This window comes from Pan troglodytes, chromosome 18 (assembly GCF_028858775.2).
Source record: "Pan troglodytes isolate AG18354 chromosome 18, NHGRI_mPanTro3-v2.0_pri, whole genome shotgun sequence".
NCBI lineage: Eukaryota > Metazoa > Chordata > Mammalia > Primates > Hominidae > Pan > Pan troglodytes.
The window spans coordinates 12,502,301-12,521,183 of NC_072416.2; the positions used below are offsets into that span (position 1 = coordinate 12,502,301).

Below are 18,883 nucleotides of genomic sequence, written 5' to 3' on the forward strand. Positions count from 1 at the left end.
TGCCATGTGCACCTCTCCTGTTTATGCTCATTTCACAATGCTGTAACTAGCAGTGCATTTCCCTGTCCCTCCCACTACATTATAAGTTCCCTGTTGGTAGAAGAGCTGAGGCAGGACTAGCTTCTCTGTCATAATGTAAAAGAGTCTTGGAACGTGTCCTGGGCCCAGGCTCTAAACCCCCTCATGGCCTTTGGAACACCAAGCTCTGTGCCAAAGGGTGGAAGGCTGCCCTGCCACACCACAATCTAAGCCCAGGGCATAAAACCCCTGGTGGCTTGGATACAATCCAAGGCTCAGGGCATAAAATCCCTTGTGGAATTGCACTGGAATGGCCTATGGAATGTGCACAGACTTGCTGGCTCCTTGCTTCTTACTCTCCCAGGCTTGTAAATATGTTCTCCATTATCTCAGGTAGCAGAGCATATTACATATGTGTCAAAGAAAATGCTAAACCATCACAGCTATGCTTGATGCACTGCTACCTTTCTACCCCTATGTCCTCATGTCCTCACCTGTTTACCCCCACATCTACACGTCCTCACCACCTGCTTCTTTGTTTGATCACCAATAAATAGTGTGGGCTTCCGGAGCTCAGGGCCTTTGCAGCCTCCGTACACTAGCGTTGGCCCCCTGGACCCACCTTATATACTCTTAACCTGTCTTTTCCCATTCCTTTGACTCTGCCGGACTTCGTAGCCCCCACAGCCTGGTGTTGGGTCTGATCACCCCAACATTCCCTAAAATCCCAGGGATATTTTATTAGTCATCTCTGCTTCGCCTGTACCTACCACAGGCCTGGCACTGAGTCAGTAATCAGTGAATGCTTGGTAAACAGATCAATAGTGGGTAAGTGGGTGGGTTCAAGAGTGAATGGATGCCCATATGGCTGGATGAATTACGGTTGGTCTGATGGGCTGATGAATGGATGGATGGTTTATTAGATGATTAATCTTTGGATGACTAGCTGGGTGCACGGGTGGATAAATGGATGGGAAAATGGTTCAATCCCATCAGAGACAGTCATAGTTTATAGTTACTTTGTCCTAAAGAATACGAGTTAAGTCCACACAAAAGCCTAGGTATTGTCATACCCCCAACTTCCACTCAACTTTCAAGGCAGATACCATCCCTATGAATCTCCACATCCTATATGAAAACTTCCATCATTCATCCTAGGAACTGTGCAAAGTACTGGAACAAGCACTAAACTTGGAGACTCACAAGACCTAAATTTGAATCCTTTCTCAGCTATTAATTTTTTAAAAATCATAGAACATCTCTAAGTTTGCATGACTCAAATATGAAATCAGAGACTCACTTCACAGGGTTATTATGTGGCTAAAGTGAAATAATAAGTACAAAAGTCCATACTGTAAGGTTTGGTATAGAATAGGTGCTCAACAAATGCTTACTATTTATTTACGTCATATTCAGACAACTACTACAGTCAATCGCCTTCCTCTACTTGCTTTCAAACTTATTTTAGAAATATTTTATTTTTCCCCAAATGGAAGCTCACTTTGAACCTCAACATACCAATCAGATGAAGCTTTGCCATCTCCAGTTGAAGCTGGGTCTTACCTCATAAGCCCCCTACCCACCCAGAGACCCTGGTGGCACTCTAAGTTCTGAAAGGAATCAGCATTCAAGGGAATATAATTAGAAAAGAAAATTTGCCTTAAAGTCCACTGTTTCTTTGTTCTCTCTCTCTCGTCTCCTCTTCCCCCTTCTCTCTCCCCCTTCCTCTCCCCAGTTCCGTCTTCCTCTCTCCCTCTCCCCCATCTCTCTCCCCTTCTTCCCCTCTCTCTTCCCCCTCTTCAGGCCCTCTCTATCTCTTCCACTCCCTCTCCCACCTCTCTGCCTCTCCCTCTCTTCTTCTCCCTCTCTCCTCTTTTCTCCCCCTCCCGCTCTCACTCTCCCCCTTACTCTTTCCCTCTCCCCCCATCACCCCTCCCTGTCCTGCTATCCTTCCCTAGCCCTCTCCCTGCCTCCCTCTCCCCCCAACTCTCTCTCTCCTGCTTTCCCCGCTTCCTCAGGGCTTTGCGTTTCTCTACAACACAGATGAGCAGATGACCCTGTCAGAAAACCAAAATGGTTTTCATTGGTCTATTCAGGAGTTTCTAGAAATACTTCTGACTGAGAGGCTCTTTGAATAATTTACTCATCTGAGATCATTTAAATAATCTATTTGCTCATTTTCATAATTGATGGCAATGGAAAACTAGCAAGGGTGCAGCTTTTGTCTTACATTTATACCACCTGTCAGCTTAATCATGCTCCCATCACCCTCAGAGAGATCCTTAACAATTTGGGTTTGCGACTGGGATGGAGAAGAATGTTCCGTATGACTGAATGTTTGACTCTGGCTCTATTAAAATACTGCTTGGGTTCAAGTCCTGCCTTTACCACTGTATGGCCTTGGACAAGTCATTCAACCCATGTTGCTTCCAATTTCTCTCCTATAACATGAGGATAGAAATAATTATACTTAGAACTGGCATCTATGTGTCAGTGTTCTAAGCACCTGATATATCACCTTGTTTAATTATCCTAACAACCTAGGAGGTCAGTACTATTATGGCCTCCCTTTTAGATATGAGAAAATGCAGAGAATGTTGGGAGACTGAAACAAGATTATCCATGGAAAACACTCTGCATGGTGTCTGACACACAGTGGGAACTCAACTAATGGTAGCTGCTGCCCTCATGATCATCCCATCCATCAAGAACATCACCGTCATCACCATCATCATCAATCATCTTTATCATTAGTATCCCTATCAACGTATGTTCACGTAGAGATGTGTTTTCTATGAACTGCATTTTTTTTTGTTTTAAGTTCTGAAATCTGAAAAACTTTCAGCAGAATGTTGCTCTGCAGGAGAGCGCCTGTTCAACTGCTGTTCTTTTTGGAGTTGGGTTGATGTTACAACTGCAACAACAACAGCAACAACAAAAGAACCAGTGCAAGACACACACGCACACACGCACACACACTGGCACACACACATGCTTTGGGAGATGGCATCACTTATTTCAGTTGAATGTGTTAATTTGCTAGAGATCTACTATATTTTCCTCACTGTGACCTAACATATTGTACTGTGTGAGTATTTAAAATAGTCACTATGCGTGACTCTAGGGAAGTCAGATGATTATTTTATTTTATTTATATTCACCTTTGCTAAATCCTGATGCACAGATGATAATTTTAAATGTTTTATAATGGCTCAATTTTCCCTCTCTATGGCTCACATCATTTGAGAAACTTAATGATCATTATATAAGGAAACAAATTAAATTCCACAGAGACTCTGCTAAGGTTGATATTACCAAACCCATTTTATAAAAAGGAACTTGACTTTAAATATGGATTTGAGAGAAGAAAGAAAAGAAGAGAAGAAAGGAAGGAGGATGACAGGGAAGGAGGAGAGATGAACAATGTCATTTACAGGCATGGCAAAGCTCTTCCAGAAATACCTAATCTGAAAATACCTAATTAGAGACTTACACCTAAAAAAAATTTTTTTTAATCTATCTAATTCCCCTCTGTCATGCATCTGCCAGAGAATCAGTGCAGCCAATGCCATGGCTTTCAGTTCTGTTTCTGAAATTTCTCTCAGATTCCGCGGCCACTATTCCTCCCCATACCTCTATTCCCTCTAACCCAAGCCACGTAAATAGGCCCTTAGAAAATTTCCCAGATTCTTGACAATCACCATTTTCCTTTTAAAGAAGCAGTGTAGCTCATGTCTAAGAGTGCAGACAATTGGGTTCCAAATCCTGGCTTTGAAATTTACTAGCTCTGTGACTCTGAGCAAGTTATTGAATTTCTCTGAGCCTCATTCCCTCCATTTGCAAAAGAGGGTAATAGTTGTATCTGTATTACAGTCCTGATATGAGGATTAAATGTATGCTTAAAACCTAATAAATGTTAAACAAATGTGAGTGATTATTACTTTTTATGTTGTTCTCTCATCTCAAGCTCTTCAATAGTGCCCTGAAGATTACTGAATTAAGTGCCATAACCTATCATTTAAATTCTAGCATAGTCCTTTACCCCCATAAAGTTTCCTTCAAAAGATTTGTACTAGTCTGTTGTTGTGTAGCAAATTACCTCAAACTTACCCATTTGAAACAACACCTGTTTATGATCTCACAGTTCTGCAGGTCAGAAGTCCTAGCGGGCTCAGCTGGGTTTTTGCTCAGGGTGTCACAAGGCCAAAATCATGGCACTACCCAGGCTGGGCTCATATCTGGAGGATCTTGGAAGAATCCACTTCCAAGCTCACTCAGATTGTTGGGCAAGCTCACCTCCTTGGGGTTATATGTCTGAGGTCAGCTAGGGACTGACAGTGCCTAGAGGCCCCTGCATTCCTTATCATGGAGCCCCCTCGATCCTCAAATGTAGAAGTCAGACTAAGCATTCTGACACTCCAAATTTCTTTCTGCAACTATTAGGCTTGTGTGAAACTAATTGCAGTTTTCGCTGTTTTTTTTAAATGGCAAAACCCGCGATTACTTTTGCCCCAACCTAATAGCTGCACAAAACTTTCTACTTTTAAAGGGGTCATGTGATTGGGTGAGGCTCACCCCAATAATCTCCTTGTTGAGTAACTCAAAGTCAACTGAGAAGTCCTTTCTGCCATGTGGCCTAATAAAACCAAGGAGTGACAGCTCATCATGTCACATACTCCCAGGGGAGAGGCTTAGAAAAGGCCAAGTGTCACTGGAGACCATTCTAAGAATTCTGCATACCACACAGCTATGTTTCAATCACATTGAACTCTTCTCCAGATGGGCCTTGGGCACTCTTGCCTCTGAACCTGACTTTTTCCCACTGCATGGAATGGCCTCCTCACACATATTCAGAAATCCAAATCTTGCTTATTCTCTGAGACCTTGTTCAAACGAGAAATCCTCCATACAAATGCCCTTGATTCTTCTGCCTCCCTATAACATCTCTCTTCTCTAAACACCTGGAGTTGCCAAAACATCTTTATGGCACCTCACATGCTCTCCTGCAGTTACGAGCATCTCTTAGTGCCCCGTTAGACTCTAAGTCTCTTGAAAACCAGATGTCTTATCTGCCTTGCAACCCTCAGATATGACTTGCACATAGTGGGTGCTCAGGAAATTTTCTTTGACAAATAAGTGTGTGAATAAATATGGATTATATAATACCCTAAGTTCTATTATCTCTGTTGATGGGACAAATTTTTAACAAAAAAATCATTTAATAACAATATCTATTGAGAAAAATCTAGGTAACAGGCACTGAACTACATCTATAAACAGCGTTTTATTTGCCTTGTTATTCTCTCATTTGCCAGAAGTTATTCAAGATGCAACAAGACTCCAATTTCCTTCTTTCCTTTTCCTCTATAGTTTCTCCTAAGCATTGCTACTGAGCAGTATATTCCAAAGGAAGAAAGAAGCACAAAAGCTAAGAAGCAAGAATCTTGATAACAGGATGACCTAAATAAAACCATTTCAGGGTTACAGAGAGTAAGTCTATGCCCTAAAGCAGTAGCTTTACATCTTTAATGGGCATGAGAATCACTAGGGAGGCTTATAAAACATGCAGATTCAGAATCAGAAATGCTGATTCCATAGACTTGAGGCAGGGCTAAGGCCTTTACATCTTTCCCAAGGTGATTCTAATCTAGGTAGCTCAAGGAACTACACGTATAAAAAGCCCATACTAAAAGATGCTTCTCATTTGGGGAAGTTAATGGGGAAAAGAGTCTTTCCATTCATTCTCCAAATCCTTATTGAGCCTCTGCTATTGAATACCAGAGATATAATGGTAAAGGAGAGACTGAAAACACACCGTGAGCTCTCAGTGCTAGCCGTGGCCAGAATTCATGGCTTTACCAATGGGCTGCTATTGTCTTTCTAAGCAAAGTGAGTTGTTATATGTTTCTCCCTGCCGGCAGAATGTGTCACAATGTTCTTCCATTTTAGCAATCCACATAATCGTTCTATCAATTGTCATTTACCGGTGTCCTCACAATTACAATTTTTCTCCATGATTTCTTTTACATAATCTTCACTGGGATGTGTGCGCAGAAGCCAAGAACAATGTTTGCATAAATACTTCCACCCTCTGGCTGAACTTTTTTGAAGACTACTGGTATCTCATACACACACACAACACACACACACACAAACACACACAGAGGCAAACTGACACTAACAACCTGCATGTTTTCTTGAGATCTTGAAACTCACTGGGCCCTGCTAGGCTAAATGTGGTAGTAGTGATGGGAAAGAGATGGCAAGGAGAGGGAGCTAAAATACAATAATTTAGATAGGAGGGAGCTATAGCATTCTATAATTACAAACCACATCATGTAATAATTGCACCCCATGCATCACTATGCCTCACTAGACCTGATAGCACAATGATACACCACAGTCAGAACCACAGACTCAAGAGAGCAATCATAGCTTTTGTAAGATCTCCTTTATCATATCTGTACTAGGAATCCTATAACTGGAATCTACTTTATTTCACACAAGACATAACATATGGGGTGCATCCCCTCCCTTAATGAGACAAATTGGAAGATGAAACTACTGTAGACCAAAAAATAGAAGGGGCCGGGTGCGGTGCCTCATGCCTGTAATCCCAGCACTCTGGGAGGTCAAGATGGGAGGACTGTTTGAGGTTAGGAGATTGAGACCAGCCTGGGCAGCATATTGAGAACTTGTGTCTGCAAAAGAAATAAAAATTAGCCAGGCAAGGTGGTGTGCACTTGTGTCCCCAGCTACTTGGGAGGCTGAGGCAGGAAGACCCCTTAAGCCCAGGAATTTGAGGCTGTAGTGGGGTATGATTGTGCCTGCACTCCAGCCTGGTAACAGAGTGAGACCACGTCTCTAAAAAAAAGTTAAAAATTACAAGGTCTGGGAGATGCAATAAATGCCTATACCCTGAGTTCTAATTAGCTGGGTTCAGGTAGAATCAATTGCATCCAGTGAGAGGAAAGGAAGCAGACACCTTTCTAAGGGTAGGAGGAGGAACTCCCTAAATTTCCCCTCTAGAATACCTCCCCCCCCGCTGCCAGTTGTTCCACATGATGTAGTGGTGGTGAACACAGCCTTCGGGGGCAGGCAGACCTCCACTTACATCCTTCTTCCATCACACACCAGCTGGGAGATCTTAAGCTGGTCACTAACCAGAGAGAAACTCTGGTTCTCTGAACCAGAATTTCCATCTCTGAAGCAGGGAGAAGAATACCTACTTTAGAAGTGCTATTAAACAAATAACTACTTAGATGACTAAATGGGATAATGAATGTAAAACTGTCATCATAGTTATTGGTACAGAGTAGCTCTTAATAAATGGCAGCTGAAGTCGTCGATACCAACAGATCATAGAGGGGTTCATTTGTGCACTAGGCCCAAACCCTTGTGGTGAAGCTGAAAAAACACAGATGAAAGGAACAGACCTTCCCCTCTTGGGGATTCTAGTCGAAGCGAAGATGAACAGGCAAGCAAACGACGCCAAAGCAAGCTGTTAACACTCTTACAAATTAGTATACAGGTCTGCAGAAATGAAGTGGAAAAGGGCAGACCCACTTTGAGCTACCCAGATATAGAATCAATGGAAACGGTGTCCCTGGCAAAGAGGAAAAATGTTTGAAGGGGCAGGAACATCAGGAACAGGTGACAGCTGAATACTAGGGCTTGGGGGACACTCCGGGGATAAGAAGAAAGCTTTCTTTGTTGGGGTACGGGCGAATAAACATATCTGTGGGAGGAAGATGATGAGTTTGACTTTGGACAAGGTGATATTGGGTGTCTGTGGGTCAGCCATGTGTGGTGCTGTAGGCAAGTCTGGAGGCCATGAGACAGATCTGGGCTGGAGGGAGAGATCTGGTTGTATTTCTGTGCAAAATGCGCCTGAAACCAAATGTAAACAGAGTGGTGAAAACAAAAAGAAAAACAGACCCATCAGAGCGAGAATGGGACATTTCCTTCAGGAAGACACAAGGAAGGGTCTCCCTAATGTCTTCTGGAACATTGGTATGATCTTTAATTGGATCTTCTCTGGGGAATAAAAGGCTTGTTTTACTTTAATATTTATGTGTTTTGTCCTATTTACATTTAAAGTCAAAACTTCAAAAATCTTTATTTATCTCTCTCTTTCTCAATATATATCCCTTTTAAAGTTTGTCTAGGATACACTAATTAGTTCAGTTTAGCTTTTCCACAGTGTACAAATATATCAAAACGTCATGTGCACTAAAAATATCTACAATTTTTATTTGTTAACTTAAACAAATTTTTAAAAGCTAGCCTGTATGTGTATATAGGTGTATGCATAAACACACATATATTTTCATTTTAAAGCTATTGTAAGGCCGGGCGCAGTGGCTCATGCCTGTAATCCCAGCACATTGGGAAGCTGAAGCCAGTGGATCATCTGAGGTCAGGGGTTCAAGACCAGCCTGGCCAACATGGTGAAACTTCATCTCTACTAAAAACACAAAAGTTAGCCAGGAGTGGTTGCACGTGTCTGTAATGCCAGCTATTCGGGAGGCTGAGACAGGAGAATTGCTTGAACCTGGGAGGCAGAGGTTGCAGTGAGCCCAGATCGTGCCACTGTACTCCAGCCTGGGTGATAGTGTGAGATTCTGTCTTGAAATAAATAAATAAATAATAAAATAAACAAAGCTACTATAACCCTAAAATGGTAAACAGCATTATTCTCAAAGCATTTTTTTTCAGGTAGAATAAGTAGTTCAGCCTAGAGCAATCCAATTTATTACTCAAGGCTCAACTCCAATGCCTCTAGCTTTACAAAGAATTTCTCTAAGTGAGAAATTCTCACTTAGAGAATTTCTTTGTTTTTTTTTTTTGAGATGGAGTCTCACTCTGTCGCCCAGGCTGGAGTGCAGTGGTGTGATCTGGGTTCACTGCAAGCTCCGCCTCCTGGGTTCACGCCATTCTCCTGCCTCAGCCTTCAGAGTAGCTGGGACTACAGGCACCTAATTTTTTTTTTTTGTATTTTTAGTAGAGACGGGGTTTCATCATGTTAGCCAGGATGGTCTCCATCTCCTGACCTCGTGATCCACCCACCTCGGCCTCCCAAAGTGCTGGGATTACAGGTGTGAGCCACCGTGCACGGCTAGAGAATTTCTTGACTGGGCCAAGTTCACCCTTCTCTCCGCCTATGTAGCACTTATAGCCATTTGTTCCAGGGTTGGCTTAATTCTCTATTATGAGCTACTTGAGAAGACACATAGTTTCCTACACATCCTTGTAGCATTCCTGGTACCTAATGAACTGCTGGCCACAGAGCTGGCATACACGTGGCATTGGTTGTACTAGCCTAGACTGCTAATTGGCAGGAAGACCCCTTACGCCTAGGAATTTGAGGCTGTAGGGTCTTCTGAGGCTGAGGTTGAGGCATCTAGGGTTTTGTTTCTGAGCATCTCTGGGAAGCCTTGGACTCATCAAACTCTAAGGCAGACCCAAATCACTGAAGAACAAGGGAGAGAGAAAAGGCATGGAAGTCCCGATTTGTGAGAGAAAGTCTGCTCCATTCTGAGTTCTGTGTCTGCAGTATACAGGCAGGCCTGGTGTTTGGCGTCTGTATAATCCACACCGGCCACCTACAAAGGCCCGGAAAAAAGCAAATGCCCCTCTAAGGGCTTGTCGTGTTTTCCCAGACACCCTCATTACATGCTGCTGCTTTCAGTGACGCCACTGGTTGACCTCGGAGATGAAAAGAAATCGCCTCCGAGTCCCAGAATGACAGCTCCCTCCTCAGCAGTCCTTCCCCTCTGCTGACCTGCTGTACCAGCGTGTAGTGCTCGGGGGGCAGCTTTAAGGGTAACACGACTGGTATTTACCTGCTCCACTGGCTTTCTCTTTCTTAGAGACAGAAGCACACGGAGTTATTTCTGAAGCACTAGATCCCCTGAGTGCCAAGAGGATAGAGCAACTACAGGCAGCATTTGTGCATTCTAAGCTCAACTCAGCAGCAATTCCCAAAGCTGCCTTTTATGGGAAATTTCTATGTTTCAACAGGAATTTGAAGAAAGGCCCACAAAATATTAAAAGGCATTTTCTGTATCTGGAAATGGAGTGTATCAAGGGCAGCTGTCACCTGCACTGCAGTGGCCTCCTTGTGTACCGGCTCCCTGGAAGATGAGTCAGATTCTAAGGTAACACAGAAAATTCACAGGTGTGAGCCAAGCCTGCTCCAGGACTGGTTAAAACCAACCAAAGGGAATGATTTGGTGGCTCCAAAAGTGAATCGCAGATTGTGTAACATCAAAAGGTTGAAAACCCCAAAACGCAACAACATAAGGCAGAAAGGCTCCAACTCTCTACCTCCTATGGATGATTAGAAAAAAAACATGAATTGCATTTTGGCTTTACATGTGTAAGAGGAAAAAAAATCACGATTTGAAAGATGGATAAGAGAAAGTGATGATATAAGAAAACATTATAGGCAATAACAACAACAAAAGCATATTCAAAGTCCCAAATGCATGAAGGAACCCAGTATATACATTCATGGAGTTGCAAATCACTTGCATGGTGGGCTACAGGGTGTATAAGAGGGAAGAAAGGAGGTTAAAACCAAGGACAGTTAACTAGATGCTAACACTTTCCTTAAGCATGACAGAAGCCCATAGAATCCCAGCCGACTCCATCTCCTCCATATACACACTAAGATCTAAGTTTCTTGAGTACAGAAAATATTTTTTCTCTTGTTTATGATGGACTCCAAGCATCAAGGATAGGGCCTGGTACACAGTAGGCACTTAATAACTATTTGTTGAATAAAAAAATGAATAGACGAACCATGAAGTCAGGGCTCCGGTGGATCAACTGAAGGATCAATACAAGAGGTGATCAATAAGCAATGGATATTGTTATAATTGGTATTCATGTCAGGGGGTTAAATATGAATGCTCAGTGAAAATTGTTAGTTAATTGTGCTGGGTATCCCGATCTGAAGGATTTAAGGTTTTGTTGTTTTGTTTTGAGACAAAGCCTTGCTCTGTCACCCAGGTTGAAGTGCAGTGGTGCGATCTCAGCTCACTGCAACCCTTGCCTCCCAGGTTCAAGTGATTCTCCTGCCTCAGCCTCCTGAGTAGCTGGGATTACAGGCACCACCACCATGCCGGGCTAATTTTTTGTATTTCAGTAGAGACGGGATTTCATCATGTTGCCCAGGTTGGTCTTGAACTCCTAAGCTCAGGCAATCTGACTGCCTTGGCCTCCCAAAGTGCTAGGATTACAGGCATGAGCCACCAAGCCCGGCCCGGATTTAGGTTTTTTTTTAAACTAAGCACAATGACATACAACAAAATGAATGGATCTTGTGTCATAATTTGATGCCTTTTGACAAATGTTCAAGATAGGAAATAACTGCCATCACTCCAGAAAATTCCCTGTGCCCCTGTCCTGTCAACTGCACTCACCCACAGAAGCAACCACTATTCTGATATCTAACCCCATAGGGAACGTTTGCCTCCCTTGAACTTTATGTAAATGGAATCACACAATATAATCTTTCATGTCTTCACGTAATATAATCTTTCGTGTCTTTCTTTGATTCCATATAATGTTTTTCAATTCATCCATGTTGTTGTACATATTACTAGGCCATTCTGTTTTATTAATATACCATAATTTGTTCATCCATTTCCTTGTTGATGGACATTTGAATTATTTCTGATGTTTTGCTATAATGAATAAAGTTGCAATGAACATTCTTGTACAAGTATTACTTTTTGGATATATGTTTATCTTTCTTTGGGATAAATAACTAGGAGTAAAATTGCTGGATAAGATTTGTGTGTGTATGTGTACGTTTATTAAAAAACAAACAAAAAAAACACACACACAGTTTTTGGCCAGGCGCGTGGCTCACGCCTGTGATCTCAGCACTTTGGGAGGCCGAGGCGGGTGGATCACTTGAGGTCAAGAGTCTGAGAACAGCCTGGCCAACATGGTGCAACTATCTCTACCAAAAATATAAAAAATTAGCCTCTGTGGTGGCACATGCCTGTAATCCCAGCTACTCAGGGGGGCTGAGACGGAGTCTCGTTCTGTCGCCCAGGCTGGAGTGCAGTAGCTCAATCTTGGCTCACTGGAACCTCCACCTCCTGGATTCAAGTGATTCTTGTGCCTCACCCTCCCAAGCAGCTGGGACTACAGGTGCACACCACCATGCCCAGCTAATTTTTATATTTTTAGTAGAGACGGGGTTTCACCATATTGGTCAGGCTGGTCTTGAACTCCTGACCTGAGGTGGTCCACCTGCCTTGGCCTCCCAAAGTGTTGGAATTACAACTGTTAGCCACTGCGCCCAGCCCTCTTTTTTATTTTCTAACAATGTCTTTAGATGAGCAAAAGTTTTAAATTTTGATGAAGTACAGTTTACTGCTTAATGGTTTTTCATATTTGGTTTAAGAAATCTGAGGCTCACAGATCACAAAAATATTCTCCTACATTTTCTTCTAGATAGTTTTATCTTTCACATTTAAGCCTGTAATCTATTTCAGGTAATTATGTGTGCATGCATGATGTGAGCAATGGGTCAAGGTTTTTTTTTTTCCATGTAGATTGCCTGTTTATCCAATACCATTTATTAAAAAGATTTTCCTTTTCCCTGTTGTCATAATCATTGATCAAAAATCATTTGAATGTGCCTATGTGGATCTATTTTCATTATTTCATCATTAAATAAGATATAAGCTTATTTAATATATATATTTTATGCACCATAGCCTAACTTAGAATAAGATAGAAAAACTTAAAAATTGTCAAATAAAGTATCTCATGATATGCGTATGTGCATATAATATATATAAATTGATATATATATTATAGGTTTTTCATAGATACCCTTTATCAGATTGAGGAATTTACCATCTTTATCATAACTGGATATTGAATTTTGTCAAATGCTTTTTCCGCATCTATTGAAATGACCATATTTCCCCCTTTACTCTGTTAATGTGGTAAATTAATTTAATTTTTAAATGTTAAACTAATCTTGCATTCCTCAGATAGCCCCCACTTATCCATGATGTATTATCCTTTTTAAAATATATTATTAGATTATGATTAGTAACATATTGAAAAACTTTGTATAGAGTGCTGTTATTTCTTTTAAATGTTTGTTATATATAGACGAAGCCATCTAGGCCAGGAGTTTCTCTTTTGTCTTTTTAAAATGGGAAAGTTTTTAGGTATATTTTCAGTTTTTCAGCAAATATGAGCTATTCGGATTGTCAAGTCCTACATCTCAGTTGTAGAAAATTGTGTTTCTTCAGAATTTGCCCATTTTATCTATATTGTTGAATTTGTTGTCATAAATTTTTCATAATATTCTTTTTATCTTTTAATGCCTGTAGGATCTATAGTGTCTGTGATAGTCCCTCTTGCATTTTTAATATTGGCTTATTTGTGTTTTCTCTCTTTTGTGTGATCATTATTGCTAGCGACTGTGAATTTTATTAGTCATTTCAAAGAACTAGCTTTTGGCTTTGTTGATTTTTTTCTATGGCTTGTGTTCCACCTTGTTGATTTTTACTCGTGTATTTATGATTTTTTTCTTCTACTTCATTTGTTCACTTTGCTCTTTTCTAACTTCTAAATTTATAAGCTTAAATCATTGACACTGAATTCACACTTTCCTTTTTTATTATAAGCAGTTAAAGCTATGAATTTCTTAGTATGCCTTCAATCTTATTCCTCAAATTTTGATATTTTGTGTTTTCATTATCATTCTGACTGAAGTATTTTCTAATGTCTTTCTGATTTCTTCTTTGACCTATAGGTTGTTTAGAAGTGTGTTGCCATTTCCAAATATTTGGAGATTTTCTAGATATATTTTTGTTACTAATTTTTATTTTAATGCTGTTATGATCAAAGAATGCATCCTCCATTATTTCAATTCTTCTAAACACATTGAGACTTTTGTTTTATGCTCCAGAATGTAGTCTACTTTGGTGGATTTCCCATGTGCACTCGAAAGGCTGTGCATTTTATAGTTGCTGGGTGTAGGATGCAAAACTTTCCTAAGCTTCCTCCTCACTGTTCTTTTCTAGGAATCTGTCATTGTCTCCCCAGAGTCAATGCTTCTGTTTGTATAGTATTTCCCCCTGATTTCAGTCAATTACATTATGTCTCCCACAGCACATCCTATATCTTCCTTCCCTCTAGGGTCACTCAGGCCTCCATTTGATATACTAAGTGAAGATAAATTTCAAGATGCTGAAGTAGTTCAGAGGTCATGCATTGCTTGTCAAAAAACAAAACAAAAAAATAAGATAACAACATAACAACAAAGGCTTTCTGATCGCTTTTATTCTAGTCTTTATAAGAAATTGTAGCGACTAACTTAAGCATTTAATTATGGAGGAGGAGGGAGGGCAACTGAACCAGATATTGTCATTGTATGTATGAGATCATCTGTAAATTCCCTGTGACATCTCTCCTCTCTGACCCAGGTCATGACATGTATGGTACATAAGATGATGATTTTTTTCTTTGCAAACGATTTTTTGTATTTTCAATAGCTAATATACATGTAGTTGAAAATACGCTTTATAAGAAAAATAACCTCCCTCTCTAACTCATGATTTACAGAAGTGATACATTTAAGTTTTTATAATTAGTTTATTTAAAGCAAAAGACTGAGTACATGAAAATACAGAGGGTTCGTTCATATGGCAATGATTATGGTACACAATTAGGAAGTTTAGGCAAACTTGTATGATCATTGCTATATAGTCAACACTTACTAGTGTAATGCTGCAACCCAAACTTCACTGTCTTTTAATTATCCTTAGTTCAGACCTTTCCTACTGGGATTTGAGAACAGACATAGAGCGCACCACACAATTACCACAGTTCACCCAGGGAAAGCATTCCAATTGCACCTTACAGATTTAGTCTGCCTTGTTGCAAGAAAGACGTGCTCTTGGCTGTGAGATGGGATCTAGAGAGCTCGACAGGAAATGCGTGGGAGAAAGAAGCACTGTGAGCCCCTTTATTCCCCATGCTTTCTTCCCTCCCCTGCATTCAGCACACAGAAGGATGCTCACCTTTTCCCATTCCCGGTCTTTGTTCAGCACAATCACCACCAGCCTGGGGTGCACCTGGTAGCCTTCCTCAGTGAAGGATAAGTCTTTGCCATCCCATGTAACATTGACCATAAATCTAGAAAGGGGAAGAGAGAAGGACAAATTTTTAGGAAAGAATTAGAGCAATCAAACAAAGAAGTGGATGCCACCATTAATGGAATACTGAAAAATTATAAACTTACAATGCTATATTCATCACAAGAAGCCTCTCTGCAGAAGTATTAATAACCATGCAACCATTGCTAGTTGACCATGCTTTAGTAATTGACTGTAATTAACACGTGGAATGTAAGCTTTTTGTCCTGCCAGATTCATAGACCTATATTCAAATGATCTTCTTACAGGAAGATCTGAAAACACATTCTATTATACTCTAACAAACTTCCCTGAAGGAAGCTGCTTGCTCATAAACCACATGGCATTCAATGTTGAAAAAATGACATTCCATTATTCATTATTTATTCAACTAATATATATGAAGCATTTGCTATATGTCAGGACTCAGCTAGTTGGTTCAGGGTAAATAAGAAAATGAACATGATTCCCACCCTCATGAAGTTTAGAGTCTAAGGGGGAGGATAGACATGAATTGATTAATCACAGATTTATGACAAATGATACAAGGGACGGGAGAGTATGCTATAAGAAAGTGAAATAGGGGTGAGGCAAGGCTGAGGAAGTGCAGCTTGACCTGAAGGCTCAATTGGCATTAACTAGGCAAGAAAAGACACAAACAGGCAAAAGAGGCAACATGTGCAAAGACTCTGTGGTGTGCATACCAGGAACTGAATGCAGACCAGAGAGGCTGAAGCAGAGAAAGACAGGAAAATGTGAGATCAGGTGAGGCTGAGAAGATGAATAGGAACAGAAAGTGTAGGATTTTAGAGACCATGTTAAATGTCTGTCTTAAAACCGTGGGAAGGTGCAGGCACGGTGGCTCACACCTGTAATCCCAGCACTTTGGGAGGCTGAGGTAGGGGAATTACCTGAAGTCAGGAGTTTGAGACCAGCCTGACCAACATGGAGAAACCCCGTCTCTACTAAAAATACAAAAAAATTAGCTGGGCATGGTGGTGCAAACCTGTATTCCCAGCTACTCAGAAGGCTGAGGCAGGAGAATTGCTTGAACCCGGGAAGCAGAAGTCACGGTGAGCCGAGATCGTGCCATTGCACTCCAGCCTGGGCAACAAGTGTGAAACCCTGTCTCAGAAAAACAAACAAACAAAAAAAACTATGGGAAGACATAGAAGCGAGGGTGACATCAAAGAGGTAATAGATCATGTCAATTGAAGGCTGTGTAGAGAATAGATTGGAGGGGAACCAGAGCGGGTACAGAGGGACTAATTATGCTATTCTTACAAACCAGGTCAAAGATAATGGTGGCTTTGACTCTGGTTGTGGCCAAAGAAGAAGAGAAGGAGGAAGAGAAAAAGCAACAGTGAACAAGACCGAGTGGAGAGATATTTAGGAGGTATTTAGTGAAAGATTAGATGAGGGGAAGGGAGAAAGAGGCATCAACGATGACTCCTAGAATCTACCTTACATAACATGTATAAACTTAACTTTTGGTCTAGGTGTTTTCATTGCAGGTAACATCTATCTGCCTTACAACATTTATACCCTCATCACTCCTCAAAGCCACCTTGGCCTGTACTCAGGCTGAACTCAGAGAGCCAAGGCAGACTTCATCTCCCAGATTTCAGCTGAGAGGTTCCCCAAGGGATCCACTCTCCTTGCAGCTTGAGAAAAATGTGATGTCGTTAAAGACATCTGAGACAACATGGTGGTGGCCACTCAGCAGACACAAGATACATACAATATGGTGGATTGAAGCATTCAAAGACTTCCCCAGAAAGATACTGTGTCACTTGCTTCATATTCCATTAACATCCAGAGATGCTAAAAAGTGAAAAAAAAAAAAAGAAGCAGCAGAAGAAGAAGAGAACTAGGCTACAAGAAATTTTAAAAAGAGACACTGGCCTAATGGGTCACATGTACATCCCTGGACCAGCATGGTGCAGAAGCGACTGATGGGTGTGTTGTGTGGGGGAGAATCTGGTTTCCAAGGACAAAGTGAAGAAATTGGGGAAAAGGAAAAGAGCAAATATTGTGTATTTATTCAACAGACTATTCGGGTCATTGAAAATCATGTTTTTGAAGACAAATTAATGATGCAGAGAAAATGCTTACTATTTAATGTTAAAGCAGCAGAAAAGAGGATAAAAACAGGGCTTGTCTATGTCTAAAAGGGTTACGGGTATTTTTCATTTTTTTTGTGTGTGTATCTGTGTATTCTTCAAGTTCTCTGCAATCAAATACTTTAACAAACAGAAAACTAAAACACCGCTATTCTAGAAGGAACAAAGGATAATCACTATTCTATTTGGTTTATTTGGGGTATCTCTTATCACTTCCTAGAAAGGTTTTTTGTTTTTTGTTTTTATTTTTGTTATTTTTTTTTTGAGACGGAGTCTCACTCTGTAGCCCAGGCTGTAGTGCATTGGCACGATCTTGGCTCACTGCAACCTCCGCCTCCCAGGTTCAAATGATTCTCCTGCCTCAGCCTTCCAAGTAGCTAGGGTTACAGGTGCCCACCACTATGCCCAGCTAATTTTTGTATTTTTAGTAGATACGGGGTTTTGCCATGTTGACCAGGCTGGTCCTAAACTCCTGACCTCAGGTGATCTGCCTGCCTCTGGCTCCCAAAGTGCTGGGATTACAGGCATGAGCCACCACGCCTGCCCGAAGGGTATTTTCTTGATTTAACAACTATTTACTCTATTTATTATAGAGACGACGGTCAAAGAAAGCATATTTACTGTATGCCTGGTATATAGGTCAGGGCTTATAGTAAGTCTTATAGATACAGAAATAAAAAACACAGTGTTTGTCTTCTTTCTTACCCACATTCTTATAATTCAATGGCATAGACACATAAACAATGACAGTACCTATAATGCCACTTATTCACTGATGGAGAGTAAATATAAGAAGGTGAGACAACACAGACAAAAGGGTCCCTAACTCAACCTGGGGAATTTGGGGAGGGCTTCCCAGGGAATCTTAATGGGTGAAGGGGTTGAGGCAGGAGAAAACATTCTGGGCAGAGGGATCATCTTAAGTAAAGAGTCAGCAAAGGTAGTAACACATGCTAGAGGAAGTAGGAAACGGCTTAGTAAGGCAGATGGTTATATTATGTGCAGTGGGATGAGTCTGAGAGGATCCCTGAAGCCAGATCATAATGGACACACTGAAGGGTTTGGATTTGTTCAGAAGGTCATGGTGAGCCAGGAAAGATTTTAAGTAGAGGAGTGATACACTCAGATTTGCAGCCAATAGGGGCAGAAGTGAAAATGCTTCTCTGCACTTGAGGGGACTTGAACATTTTTGTTCACGGCTTAAAAACCATTCATTATCTAGACAATTGAAACTTTTTTTTCTCTCTTCCTTCTCCCCTTTGATGTTTCCTGGCTGGAGTTTGATGAACTAAATGAACATGGTCCAGATACACACGGCTAGGTGTGCTCCACCTCACACCTCTTATTGAGACTCTAAAGAAGATATTTGCATGGACTGTTTAGTGGAGAACTGGAGTCAAATTCCTCATTATTAGCAGGACTTCAAAGTAACTAATTGAGCCTAAGTTAAGCTGTTTTTATTTTTTAAGCTGACATTTTGGTTCCGTTTCCCATGGTTATTTTTAGCCCTGTCACATTGTCTGGCATACTGTGGGGGCTCAGTTAATGTTTGGCAAGTATGTT

At 41.0% G+C, this 18,883-nt stretch overlaps 1 protein-coding gene across 4 annotated transcripts in view; it reads right to left on the reverse strand.

Moving 5' to 3' along the window:
* The window catches only part of GRIN2A (glutamate ionotropic receptor NMDA type subunit 2A), a 428,905-nt gene that overhangs the window by 121,858 nt on the left and 288,164 nt on the right, over nt 1-18,883 (reverse strand). For all 4 annotated transcript variants that reach the window (XM_054668020.2, XM_054668019.1, XM_016928499.4 and 1 more), the window contains 1 exon segment: nt 15,084-15,198. In XM_054668020.2, the coding sequence (XP_054523995.1) occupies nt 15,084-15,198 (115 nt within the window).